The following is a 13,384-nucleotide window of genomic DNA, read 5'->3' on the forward strand; positions in this document are numbered from 1 at the left end:
ATATTGTACATCTGTTCTTGCTTTAGGTGTGGTGAATGTCAAAAAACTGCCCCAGGCTGTAAGAGACATGTGTGTCCCTTTTAAAATTGTACAATGCAGAAATTGCAGATGTTTTTTCAAAGACTGGGTGGGGTACTGTGGAAACGGAAGACGTGGAGACCTGCGAGGGTTTTATACAGACCCTGAATTTCCTGAGCATTGCCCAGACTGCCAGTTTTAGGGGGCAGGAATGAGGTGTGGTGTGCACAGTGTGCAATAGTTTATTTGGAACTGTTCATGTTTTATTTTCTCTTGAAATAGGGACTTCCCCCACATCCTTACGGGCCTGACTGTGGCATCTTCATTCTGATGGTCAGATTTGACTAATTTTACTAATTAGATTGTGTAATTTCCAATAAATATTGCAAAACCATGAAGTGTTAATTTGATCTGGATTGTTTGGTAAATTGTCTGATCATGTGAATCTACGTATATTTTAAAAACAGAAGTGGTTACATTTACAAAAAAAAAATAAGAATTGAATATCCAAATGGGCAAGGCAAAAAACTGTGGTCAATTAACATGTACAAGTCTGTTGTACTGACAAAACGTTATAGTCCATTGATCTAGACTGAATTTAAGTCACAAAAAATAGTGATATGATCTGAACAATATATATTTTCAAGGTGGTTCTTGTGAATGCAGTTTGCATGAATTATTGATGTTATAATATTAAGTATATTATTGAGAATTGTTTTATGTAAAGAGATATGATAAAGATCATATTTCAATTTGCACACAGCTTTGACAATACGGAAAAGAGGTGTGCAATTAAGCCTGCAAAGAATGCTGTCTATCCACTGGTGAAAACAGAAAATAAATATGCTGTCTATCCATAGGTGAAAATATAAAAATAAATATACTGTCCATCCAGAGGTGAAAATATAAGATAAATATATGTCTATCCAGAGGTGAAAATATAAAATAAATATACTGTCCATCCAGAGGTGAGAACTAAATATGCTGTCTATCCAGAGGTGAAAATATAAAATAAATATATGTCAATCCAGAGGTGAAAATAGGAAATAAAATTGCTGTCCATCCAGCGGTGAACAGAAATTAGCGGCGAAACGGAAATGACGGAGAAAATGGAAATGACGTATAGGCTGTCTATCCACTGGTGTCCAGCCAGTGGTGTCTAGCCGGAGGTGAGTCTGCGGGGCTGCAGCTGGATGCTATTGGGAATGTGTCACAAAACCTTCTTCTTCTTTGTGTTTATTATTGGCGGGTCGCAGCTTTTTAGGTGCGCCACCTCTGTACTGGAGTGTGAAGTGATTTCAGTCTAGGGGCCCTATCTTGCACCCAGCGCAATTGACTTTGTACACCGACCAGGGACGGATTATGACTTGTAAAGGCCCTGGGGCCAGTTATCTCCAAAGGCCCCCCCAGCCCCCCCTCAGATCGATAATAAAATCGTTTTTCGATAAATATAATGCACAATGTTGTTGGTGAAGACAGGGCTGCCAAATCTCACGCATCGTGTTGGCACTGTTCTCCGTTTTTTCACGCAATGAAAAATCCCGAAGCAAAGAGGCCACTGACACCAACAGACAAGACAAGGCAGGTTACTTTTGATTACTTTTGGCCGGATTAACAATTTCCTGTGCCCTGGGCAACAAGACTCAAGGCCCCGGCGTAGTTAGGGGGGTTCGGGGGCATGCTCCCCCGAGAAAATTTGGATTTCTCTGATCTACATATGTGCAATTTAGGACTTTTGAAGGCCAAAAAATTATAAGAAATAGGCTAGCTTTAAAACCTTGTCATTAGATTATTTTTCAATACCTGCTCTCCTCATCTTCATATTTCTTTTTCTCCCAGTCTTCTTATCCTGGCCTATTTCTTCCCCTCCTAAAGCTGAACTTAGTCTTTTCATTTTCGTCTGTGTCAGTGACGAAAGTAAACATAGGCTCAACTGATTTTATACGTTTTATGAATCATTTTCTTAGACAAGTTAATTCACTCAAGGCTACCAGGAAAGCTGTAGCCTAAGTCGGTATTGCCATTAGGAACCTTCTGCAAGCTTTGGAATTTGAAAACGACTGTTTTTAAATGTTAAAAGTAATTTTAAATAATACACATTATAGACTACGTTTACCGCAGTTGGTGGATTTGGCAGACGTTCCCTTAAGCATTGTGCTCTGTGGAAACTCGTCAATGCATTCTCAGGTATAATTATGCAGCATTAATGCACAAATGATTTTGAATGAATATTTTCATCATGTCGATATGCAATGGTCACATAATATTAAAACTAATCTTGCTATTGATATCTTTGTTAGACTACCAATCTCACTCATTTAACTTACAATAGAGAGAACAGGACTGGCACGAATCTCTTGCTGGAAACTTTGATTAACAGCTGATATCATCATCATAACCTTAAATGCAATGTGCTCTACCTAGTATTGTTCTAACTTAGTTATGTTATGTAAGGACATAAGATCAGCAGATCTTATACAGATTCTTAAATTTGTAACTCCACAGGGCCTTCATATTCACATAGGGCCCAACAGTTCCAGGGAGCCCTCATAGTCCAAGTGCCTTGTTTAAGAGGCCTTGTGTAGGCTATGGTACACATATATTACAGAATTAATAAACATTTGTTTTCATTGTTAATGGGTTTTCTGAACCAAACTGGATTGCGTGGCCTTAAACCCCAGGGCCCCCCCGGGCTTCTGGTAGGCAAGGGCCCCTGGGCACTGGCCCCATAGGCCCGGTCAGTAATCCATCCCTGACACCGACGCATGTATCATTCCTATTTTGCACCCGCGCAAAGCGCGCTTTTCCCTCCACAGAAGCACGTCGTTAAACTAGGGAATGAACTTGCGCTCCCTGGGCGGTTCAGCGCAAAAAAGGAGGTGTGTTCCCTTCCGGCGCAAACGTTCCTTCATGCTATTTTGCAGGTTTAGAAAACAATTGCGCCACTAACCAGGAAAAAATAGTTTAAAGTCAGTGGCGCGTTGCGCATGTTATTCATATGCTATTTTAAGGGCGCATGCTTGTCATAATCAATGTAGCGTGTGCACAACGCGCATACACTTTGATTCTCTCATCTACACAGAAGCAGCAGTTTTCATTTTTGCAAATCATATTACGATAGATAGATAGATAGATAGATAGATAGATAGATAGATAGATAGATAGATAGATAGATAGATAGACAATTTATTATAAAAGCATACATCTAGCTTACACATTTACCCAAATTATCATACGCCTTTTTAACCGAAGTTAATTTGGGTGGGTTTCTCCATCCCCAACGTCCCTGACGAGAGCGTTGCTCTCCTTGGCTGTGAACCGATCCTGGCGCGCGCCTGGCAAAGCACGCCGTTATAATAGGACTCCGCTATAGAACAAGCGCGCCTGCTCTTAAAGGGAATGTGAGATGACGCTCTGATTGGTTTATTTCACGTTACGCCCAAACCACACCTATGAATAATGAAGCTACTTCAGACCAACCCATTTTAGATTTGCGCCGGGCGCAAGAGTCATTTATCCCGCCGGGAAAATAGCAACAGCGCCAAGACCCGCCCACAAAGTTACTTGCGCTTTGCGCTTTGACACTTGCGTTTCAGATCGTTAAAATAGGGCCCTTGGATGTATAACATGATGATATCTATATTCTGTTTTTAAGTCTACTATTCTTAATGAATTTTAAAACTATCTGTAGTTTTACCAGACCCTTTTTGATGTAGCTGGTTGTAAATTATTTACATCCTATGTTCTGTAGTTTTCTTTTAGTTGATTTCTTTCCTGTTCATAGAACAGAATAACAACACATGATCAATTGTTTCCATTACTTGGCATAGTTCATATAATACTACTGTGTTTTCCTATTATATTAAGTTTTGTATGGCCCATCCTTAGTCATGTTAAAAAGTATCTGATCTTCTGCTTAAATTTTTGTGTCATTTTACTTTGTCTCACGCTGTTGTGTATATTATAAAAATGTGTTCCTGTTTTACATTCATTCCAATTTCCTTGGCATTTCTGATTGTAAGGTTCTTTAATTATACTTTTTCCTTCATCCTACTTAAAAGTACCACAAGCCAAACAGTCTAAAATCCAACATGCAGAGGTCAGGCAAATAACTATACTCCAGAGAACCAGTCCAAAGTCAAAAAAGTAGGAGAATGAATATCACAAAAAATACAAAAAGGGAATGAATATATACTTGAAGATATGAGTCTCTTTATATAGGGCGTCTGAGTATGTGTGTGAATTGATATCAGGTGTTTGTGATAAGACCGGTGATTTAGAGCACTGCAAGGCAAATAATTTAATAATGCACACAATATTATGACGATAAGGGATTGTGTGACACAGACAATTTCCTCTGGCCCAGATGTGGCTCACAGCTTGTAAAATGATTCCCATTTATTGATGTGGGATAAACATCAATTTACATCATAAACATCAAAAACATCACTTTTCCATACACTGAAAAGTGCCTTTTTTTATGTGGCGCAGGTCTGGCCCAAAGACAGATCCGGCTGAGAGTCGCAGGAAATATGTGGCCCAGAAACTGGCAGTAAAACCCAAATTCATCCATTTAAAAAGATGAAGGGTTTTTATTATAAAATTAACAAATACACTTTAATATAAACATGTACAAGCAATGAACAATTACACTATAATATTAACATTTACTTTTTACACGACAAAATAACAAGCAAATTATATTTAATGCCTCCTCCATAATCATTTCCCATTTCATGCATCAAATGAGGTCGTGAAGTGCCAATTTTTTTCAAGTCCCGCTGTTTGGACCTTTCGATTTTTTAATTTAATTTTTTTTAAATGTTTGAAGAAGAAAAAAAAAATCAGACCTTCCGATACAGCATGAAGTTCAAAACTTCAAACGTCATCAATCACGTGGTATTGTCATTTCGATACAAACATCGGTATCAACCGTCCCATCACTACTTGCAATGGCAAAAGTTTATTTAACAAAAACGCCAATAAAAGTCATATTATGGGATTCGAACTGCGTTAAAAAAGCAGCCGAATTGATGTCCAAGTGTCGTATCACAATGAGCTATCACATAGGGACAGAATACACAAGGTTATTGATGTACATATCATTCAAAAGTCTTCTTTGTTTCATTATGGGAAGTGATTGGGAAGTGATTTGGTTTTAAAAGAAAAGGACCAATAGGGGGGAAGGCCAAAAGGTGCACAAAGGTGTGAAAATGTTCTCTTGAAAAAAACTTTGATGGGATTACTTGCCATGGCAACAAATGGCTATAGCATACGTCCACAACATACATCCGATTTGGTATCATTTCGGATGTATACGGATATATACAGACCCATGGAATTTGAGCTATCCGGCCAGTATACTCCTGGATTCTTCCGAATTTCAGCAGTGTATACAGGAGTATACTGGTCCGGATACACCTCTTTTCATGCAGTGCCTGTTAACTTGTGCCTCAAGCCCTCAGTTGAAGAGACATTTGAATTCCAATAAGATTCAACCACTCAACTCATATTTTCTGGATGTGTAACTGTATTTTAAACGTGCTGTTGGTTTAATATAGATTTGTGTGTCCGATTGTAACATGATTTTTCTCTACCAGTGTAAACGTATTACAGTTTTTTTCCGATTGCTAAACAACAGTGAGCACAACTGGAGCTACATGTGCAAAACTCTAACTACAGTCTGCACTACCAACAGTCACCTGAGCTAAACAGTTCACATCACCTGCAAAACTCACTCCAAGCAACACAACTCTTACAGTTTTTTTCGATTGCTAAACGACAGTGGGCACAACTGGAGTCACATGTGCAAAACTCTAACTACAGTCTGCACAGCAGCAGTTCATGTGGACCAAACTCTAGTTCGTTTTTCATTGCTTGAACACAGTTTTCAAAACTCTACACACTTGTCCCATGACTTTAACCACAACCTGCACAACACTGTGGATTTACAGCACTTTGTTCAAATGCTAACACACTGCTGTCAAAACTGTGAACCACACATTCAAAACAGAATAGATTTCAGCCTTGTGCCTTTCAAACACTGCTGATTGCAATTTCAGCTTACAGTTTTTTTCAATCGCTAACAAGCGCTTACCCATACTTCAGATAATTTTTCTAAACTCTTAACACAGACTCACACCTACAAAACACAATTGGCCAAATGGTTAATTGTCTTCTCAAAAACACATTTAGTTAAATATACACTAACTCTTCATTTCAAAACAGAACACATGTTTATCTGTGCACACACTAACTTTACCAAAACACTGGAAATCTGACTCAAAATGAAATTATTCTGTCAAAGAATAACACTTGTTTTCACTTCACAAGGTACATGCAGTCAATCAAAGTACACCAGGTTTCAAAATACTGGCTATTGTTGACATTACTAAAACTGCATAGACTTTTATGTTTCAGTTTTACAGGTATCTGCATGCAAAACATGCAATCCACCGTTTTACACTAAATTTCTTGGTTGGGAACTGTATGTCCACATGTACAGTACTGTTCACATTCATAAACATTCCAGTAAAAAGCAAATCAGTTTTTATTCCTTTACTGTTTACTACAGGAGGTACAGTAGAAAAATATCCATGAAACACACAAGAGCATTCTGAACAAAAAAACAACAGCAAAAACATTACATTTTGTCCAGGTCGACGCCTTTTGGCCAGATTGAATCCTGCCTCATCTATGTATATGAATTCATGAGGGGCCTGGTTGGCCTCCAATTCCATAACTCTCAAAACAAAGTTTATGTAAATCATATCATCACTGTATACTATACTGTACTGTAACATATTACTGTGTAGGTTACCTACTTGCAAAGTGCAAAGCTTATAGAACTGGACATTGAATTGAATATACAGTACACTATATCTGGACATATTGTCGTTGTAGCTCCTTGACTCTCTCACTGATATATTGTTTTTGAACTGATATCATTGCAGAAGCAGAGTTTTTTTTTAAAAAAACTTTCATATTGTAAAATATTAGTACAATTTGAAATAACTGATTTCTTTTTAAAAATATGTATGTCATGTGTAAAATGTAATTTACAGTATTTCTGTGATGAAAAGCTGGATTTTCAGCATCATTACAGGAAGATGCATATGGACTCGAAAAGCTTGTTTCTTCATGACATTGTTCAAAAAGCAACACATTTTGCTAGCAATCAAAATCACATTTTGCTAAAATCATGAAATTTACAAAAATGGTAAAAGTTTCATGTAAATGGTAAATAAATGCAGTCCATACTGTATCTAAGGTTTGGAATATTGTTTTTGCTGTTGTGGGATGTTGTGTGTTAACATTTGTAAATACTACAAAAACACTCTATAATTTTGTTGGGAGGTATAGCTTGTCTGTTAAGAAAATTTAAGCATTATGGAAATGTGTTCACTGACTGCATATTGTGTGAAAAATACAAGAAATATGTGAATGGTATGGCCACAAAAGACTGATGCTGTGCTAATTGTGTTTAGAGTTTTGAAAATGTGAACACTGGTTGGACAAACGCTTGTTAGCGACTGAAAAAAACTGTAAAGGCTCCCATACACAAAAGAAATATATTTGAAATATATTTTTGGAATATATGCAAATATTCGAAATTGGCCCACTAAATATATTTTAGTTACAGTATTAGTATGTAAATATATTTCACACTTACAGTAACATCATATATTTTTGTTATATTTCAGAATATATTTCAAAATGATAAATATAAGTGACCAACAATGCAAATATATTTCAGTGTATTTGGAATATATGCCACATCTATTTTTTACACTTTACTGTAAAATATATTTCAATATATTGTTTTTCTGTATTGGTGGAGGTGGAAAGTGTTTGGTCACCACCCACATGACCAAATGTCTCTTTTGGAAGCCATGCGTGCCGGATGTGAGGACACGAGTCCAGAGGACTGCCAGGGATATAAGGCACTCCAGAAGGTTCTTCCCCAGGTGCATGGCAAGAGAGAACATTAGATGTGATGTTGATGAAAACCTGTGGCCTGATGCTAGAGAGAGGCAGGATTAGCCCCTCAATTATTTGTTTGAATTACAGTATGTACTTTTAGTTTCTACCTTTTTTCTCATTACTGTAATTCCGTAAATTACTACAGACTATTGAAGCAAACTGCTAATTTTCATTTACCTTAAAGAATTGTTATGTTCTAAAAAATTAAATAAATCACGTGAAAGAATGTCACTCTTTTCTTTGAAGAAAATATTACTTTGTATGAAGTCACTGAAATTGTTCAAACTGTAAAGATGAAAAGTTAGTATTTTCTGTATTGGTGTTTGATGCTAGTGTTTTTACTCTCAGTGTGTTCTGAGTGACAGTGTGTGTTATCTCAGTGAGGGTTGTGCATAGTGTTTGGCTGCACTGAGCCTGTTTTGAGCCATGTGTTAAGAGTTGTGTTGCTTGGAGTGAGTTTTGCAGGCGATGTGAACTGTTTAGCTCAGGTGACTGTTGGTAGTGCAGACTGTAGTTAGAGTTTTGCACATGTAGCTCCAGTTGTGCTCACTGTCGTTTAGCAATCGAAAAAAACTGTAACACATGGCTCAAAACAGGCTCAGTGCAGCCAAACACTATGCACAACCCTCACTGAGATAACACACACTGTCACTCAGAACACACTGAGAGTAAAAACACTAGCATCAAACACCAAAACAGAAAATACAAACTTTTCATCTTTACAGTTTGAACAATTTCAGTGACTTCATACAAAGTAATATTTTCTTCAAAGAAAAGAGTGACATTCTTTCACATGATTTATTTACATTTTTAGAACATAACAATTCTTTAAGGTAAATGAAAATTAGCAGTTTGCTTCAATAGTCTGTAGTAATTTACGGAATTACAGTAATGAGAAAAAAAAGGTAGAAACTACTGTAAAAGTACATACTGTAATTCGAACAAATAATTGAGGGGCTAATCCTGCCTCTCTCTAGCATCAGACCACAGGTTTTCATCAACATCACATCTAATGTTCTCTCTTGCCATGCACCTGGGGAAGAACCTTCTGGAGTGCCTTATCCATCCCTGGCAGTCGTGTCCTCACATCCGGCAAGCATGGCTTCCAAAAGAGACATTTGGTCATGTGGGTGGTGACCAAACACTTTCCACCTCCACCCATACAGAAAAAATATATATTGAAATATATTTTACGTAAAGTGTCGAAAATATATGTGGCATATATTCCAAATACATTGAAATATATTTGCATTGTTGGTCACTTATATTTATCATTTTGAAATATATTCTGAAATATAACAAAAATATATGATGTTACAGTAAGTGTGAAATATATTTACATATATTTAACTAAAATATATTTATTGTGCCAATTTCGAATATTTGCATATATTCCAAAAATATATTTCAAATATATTTATTTTGTGTATGGGAGCCTTTCAGCTGAAATTGCAATCAGCAGTGTTTGAAAGGCACAAGGCTGAAATCTATTCTGTTTTGAATGTGTGGTTCACAGTTTTGACAGCAGTGTGTTAGCATTTGAACAAAGTGCTGTAAATCCAGAGTGTTGTGCAGGTTGTGGTTAAAGTCATGGGATAAGTGTGTAGAGTTTTGAAAACTGTGTTCAAGCAATGAAAAAAGAACTAGAGTTTGGTCCACATGAACTGCTGCTGTGAAGACTGTAGTTAGAGTTTTGCACATGTGACTCCAGTTGTGCCCACTGTCGTTTAGCAATCGAAAAAAAAACTGTAAATATATTTACACTTAAATTACAATTAGAGTTGCCAATTGTACACTGCATATATTTAAAAATGGGCTTTTAACGCATTAGTCATACATTTGAACACTTTCTGAAAGAAATATCCAATAAAGTAATGAAGTAAATTCCATGCATGAAGTAAACTTTTAAAAAAATACTCAAATTGAACTTTAAATATACTACAACTTCAGGATATTAAATAATGTATTTTTCCAGTGCATTGTTCAATGACAATTTTGAGCATACAGTTTATAATTTACCTAAAATATATTTTAAAGTAATGTTCAAATAAGTACACTTTAAAGAAATACACAGAACTTTCATTTTAAGTAAATTTTTCTAAAATATATTTTTTAGAAAATATACTGAATTACATTTATTGTAAAATGTGTTAAAAGTTGTATTGTGAAACATCGGTAAAAGTATGATGCTAATATACTTTTTTATTTATTTAAAGAGTTAGTACAAATTTGTGTTAGTATATTTGCAATAGACTATTGAAAAAGGAATATATTTGTAATACAATAAATATACAGTACATATTTTTCACCAGGGTATGCACATGTTTCTGTGATGGGTAGGTTTAGGGATCAGAGGTCGGGTTAGGCCAAATAAAACATCATTAATCTGATTTAAAATCAATGGAAGTCTATGCAATGTCCTCACTAGTGTGTGTGTGTGTGTGTGTGTGTGTGTGTGTGTGTGTGTGTGTGTGTGTGTGTGTGTGTGTGTGTGTGGAGGACTGTGTAGTTACTTGTATAATTATCAAGATTACAGCTATAGATTTCTGCATTTCCCGATGTGTCACAGGTTTCTTTAAAAAAAAAGAAAAAGAGTTTTTGCTGTAATCGTGTGACTGAATGCATGATGCCTTAAAATGAGTCTATAAACAACAATTAGTCCTAATGAGCGAGTTTTAAGTATATTATGAGTTCAGAATCACCCGACACTCAAAAATAAGTCTTAGAGCTGAAGTGGAAAGCATTGTTGGTAATTGTTGGTAAATCATTGTTGGTTGATTTTTTAGATGTGTAAACAAAGATCCAGCTTACAGAAATATTTTCTAAGAAAGTTTAGGGAATTATCTCATTAAGTTATGAAAACGAAATTCCTGGATGATTCAAAACATCTTACAAGTCTTTTTTAGTTAAACGAACGTTAAGAGAACATTCCATTTTATTGTTATGGAAACATTATAGACTTAGACATTATTATAACATCATAATGTTACTTTTGAATGTTCTCTGAAAATTCTGTAACTAGTTACATTCAAAATATGTTAGATGAATGTCTAACTAAAATGCTTCAGGAAAAAAAAAAGGTTCCATGAACACTGTTTAAATAATGTTTTTGTGCTAACATTTTGAGATCTGAACAAACATTCTATTAATGTTACTGGAAGAATATTTGTTCACAACTTAAAAAGAACCTTTCCAGAATGTTAGCTCAAGTTCTAAGAAGGTTCCCTGTGTTTGCACTGCAGACGAGAGATGCTGTACCTGTAAACATGTAAATGCAGCTCAAAAGCAGCTCATTCCACAGGCCTTTATAAAGATAATCCAATCTAATGTCTGCATGATATATCTGGTGTTGCTCTTGTGCTGTAGTTCTACAGGATTGAGAAATATTTCATCAACAAATGAAGGAGCCGGAATCCTGCACAACAATTCACTGTTGATTTATGGGCAACAAACTTTAAACAAGGGAATGTGTTTAACAGGACAGATGCAGTGAGTTTATATCAGCACAGATCCAATAAGATCATTACGGATCATTCTGATATTGAAAAAATGAAACCTGTATGTATTTTACATACAACAGTAATTCAAAGTTTTTTTCATGCAAGTAAAAAAAATAAACATGAATAATCAGACATATAAAATGAAATTATATTCATTGTTTATCAAGTACAAGCTAAATGTGCTGCACTTTCAATTTCCTTTATAGCTTTTTTAAAACTATATTGTGAAAAATGATTGTTGGTAATAATTTTAGTTGCACTAAGACGTGCTGATAGCTATTCTTAGATTTGGCTATTGACACAAAAAATGACACAAATTCATTATAATAGGATACAGTACTCTGAAAAAATCTAAATCTAAAGTACAATGATGTAAATATGCACAGTGCAGTTCTCAGTGCGGCCATAGTGACTATCAGAAGAAAGTCATATACACCTAGGATGGCTTGAGGGTGAGAAAATTTATATTTCATTAGTCTTTATCTCCCTCTCCTGGTACGACAAAAACACACATTCAGATTCTATATTTTCTCTGTAACAAAACTCCAACCTTTTTGAATTTATACTGTGCATTTATTCAAATAAAATGGTTAATCTATGAATGAGAAACTGTAATTTGCTGCTGTGAAATAAAAAGTGTTTCACTGCCACCTCATCGGGTCTGTCCAATGATCAATGAAATCTAAATGAAGTCTTAATTTATAACAATGAAGTCAATGTATCTTCAGTCTCTGTTAATTCTGTTGACTGTGAGTCTCTGTAGTGGATCCTTATTCACCATCAGATGATCATCAGAAGATCAGACAGTTAGTCATCTGAAAGTTAGTCCTAAAATAAAGCACACAGTCATATATGCAGTATGAGACATTACGTCTGTCAAATCTTTGCACTAACTAGATAAGATATATTAATTCATTCTCAAACATGATAATATAGCTTCTATTTGATGTTCAAAGTCACTGTTATAAAATTAAAAGGACATGAAAGGTCACTTTCACACAACGGACAGCTGATACAGAACCAGCAGAAATGATTGTGGTACACTCCACTCTAAATTTAATATCAGTTAATAACAAACAACCCAGATTATCTCAGATTATCACACACAGAGACAGTTAAAGGAAAATGATGAAAATATTATTTTTACAATCAGTCACAACACTATGAGCAGAATTAAACTCAACATCAAACACAGTTTAAAGTTCAGAGACCTACAGAAACTGAAGCTGAATTTAAGACTCATTATCTGACAAAATATTCACACACAATTTCCTTTTATTTCTAGTGAGTAAAACAGCTATTTGAACTTAAAATGAAAATATTATGAAAATTATTAAAAACTATTCTTACTCTAGTCTCTCCAGTTTATAATGTGGATCATCCTCCAGATCCTTCAGCAGCTTCACTCCTGAGTCTCCTAGATTATTCCCAGACAGACTCAGTTTTCTCAGATGTGAGGGGTTTGATCTCAGAGCTGAAGCCAGAGCAGCACAACCTTCATCTGTGACTCCACACTTACTCAACCTGTAGAGAACAATGACACACTCTTCACTAACTCAGATCAAAACATACAGGGCCGCATTTCCCAAAAACATAATAAACCTAAGTAGATTGTAGAAACAACTGAATGAAAGTAAATGTAATTAGTTACTGTGCTTAAGTATCTTTTTGGCTACTTTGTAGTTTTACTGAGTATAAAAGACATTAGCCAGTTTTACTTTCTAATTGATTAAATGTTTGAATAAGTATAATATGTACTCTTTACTCCAATACGTTTGTAATGAGTAATGCAATTATTTGTTACATTTTGCACGGCACCTAACTTTTTCTGTTGCAGTTTATTTCTGCTACAAAAGAAGCAATTTTGTTGTCACGGGTATTCT

The 13,384-nt window shown here is 35.5% G+C and overlaps 1 protein-coding gene across 3 annotated transcripts in view; it reads right to left on the minus strand.

The window, feature by feature from the left end:
* Window positions 1-11,415: 11,415 nt before the first annotated feature.
* The window catches only part of LOC307167416 (NLR family CARD domain-containing protein 3-like), a 40,765-nt gene continuing 38,796 nt past the window's right edge, over window positions 11,416-13,384 (minus strand). For 2 of the 3 annotated variants that reach the window (XM_079886505.1, XM_079886504.1), the window contains 2 exons: window positions 12,852-13,025; window positions 11,416-12,329 (listed from right to left, as the gene is read on the minus strand). In XM_079886505.1, the coding sequence (XP_079742631.1) occupies window positions 12,293-12,329; window positions 12,852-13,025 (211 nt within the window). In that variant the 3' untranslated portion in view covers window positions 11,416-12,292. The remainder of the gene's footprint in view (window positions 12,330-12,851; window positions 13,026-13,384) is intronic. The other variant, XR_013822777.1, reaches the window with a different exon arrangement.

The sequence above is a fragment of the Squalius cephalus genome, assembly GCF_949319135.1.
Source record: "Squalius cephalus genome assembly, chromosome: 11".
In the NCBI taxonomy this organism is placed as follows: domain Eukaryota; kingdom Metazoa; phylum Chordata; class Actinopteri; order Cypriniformes; family Leuciscidae; genus Squalius; species Squalius cephalus.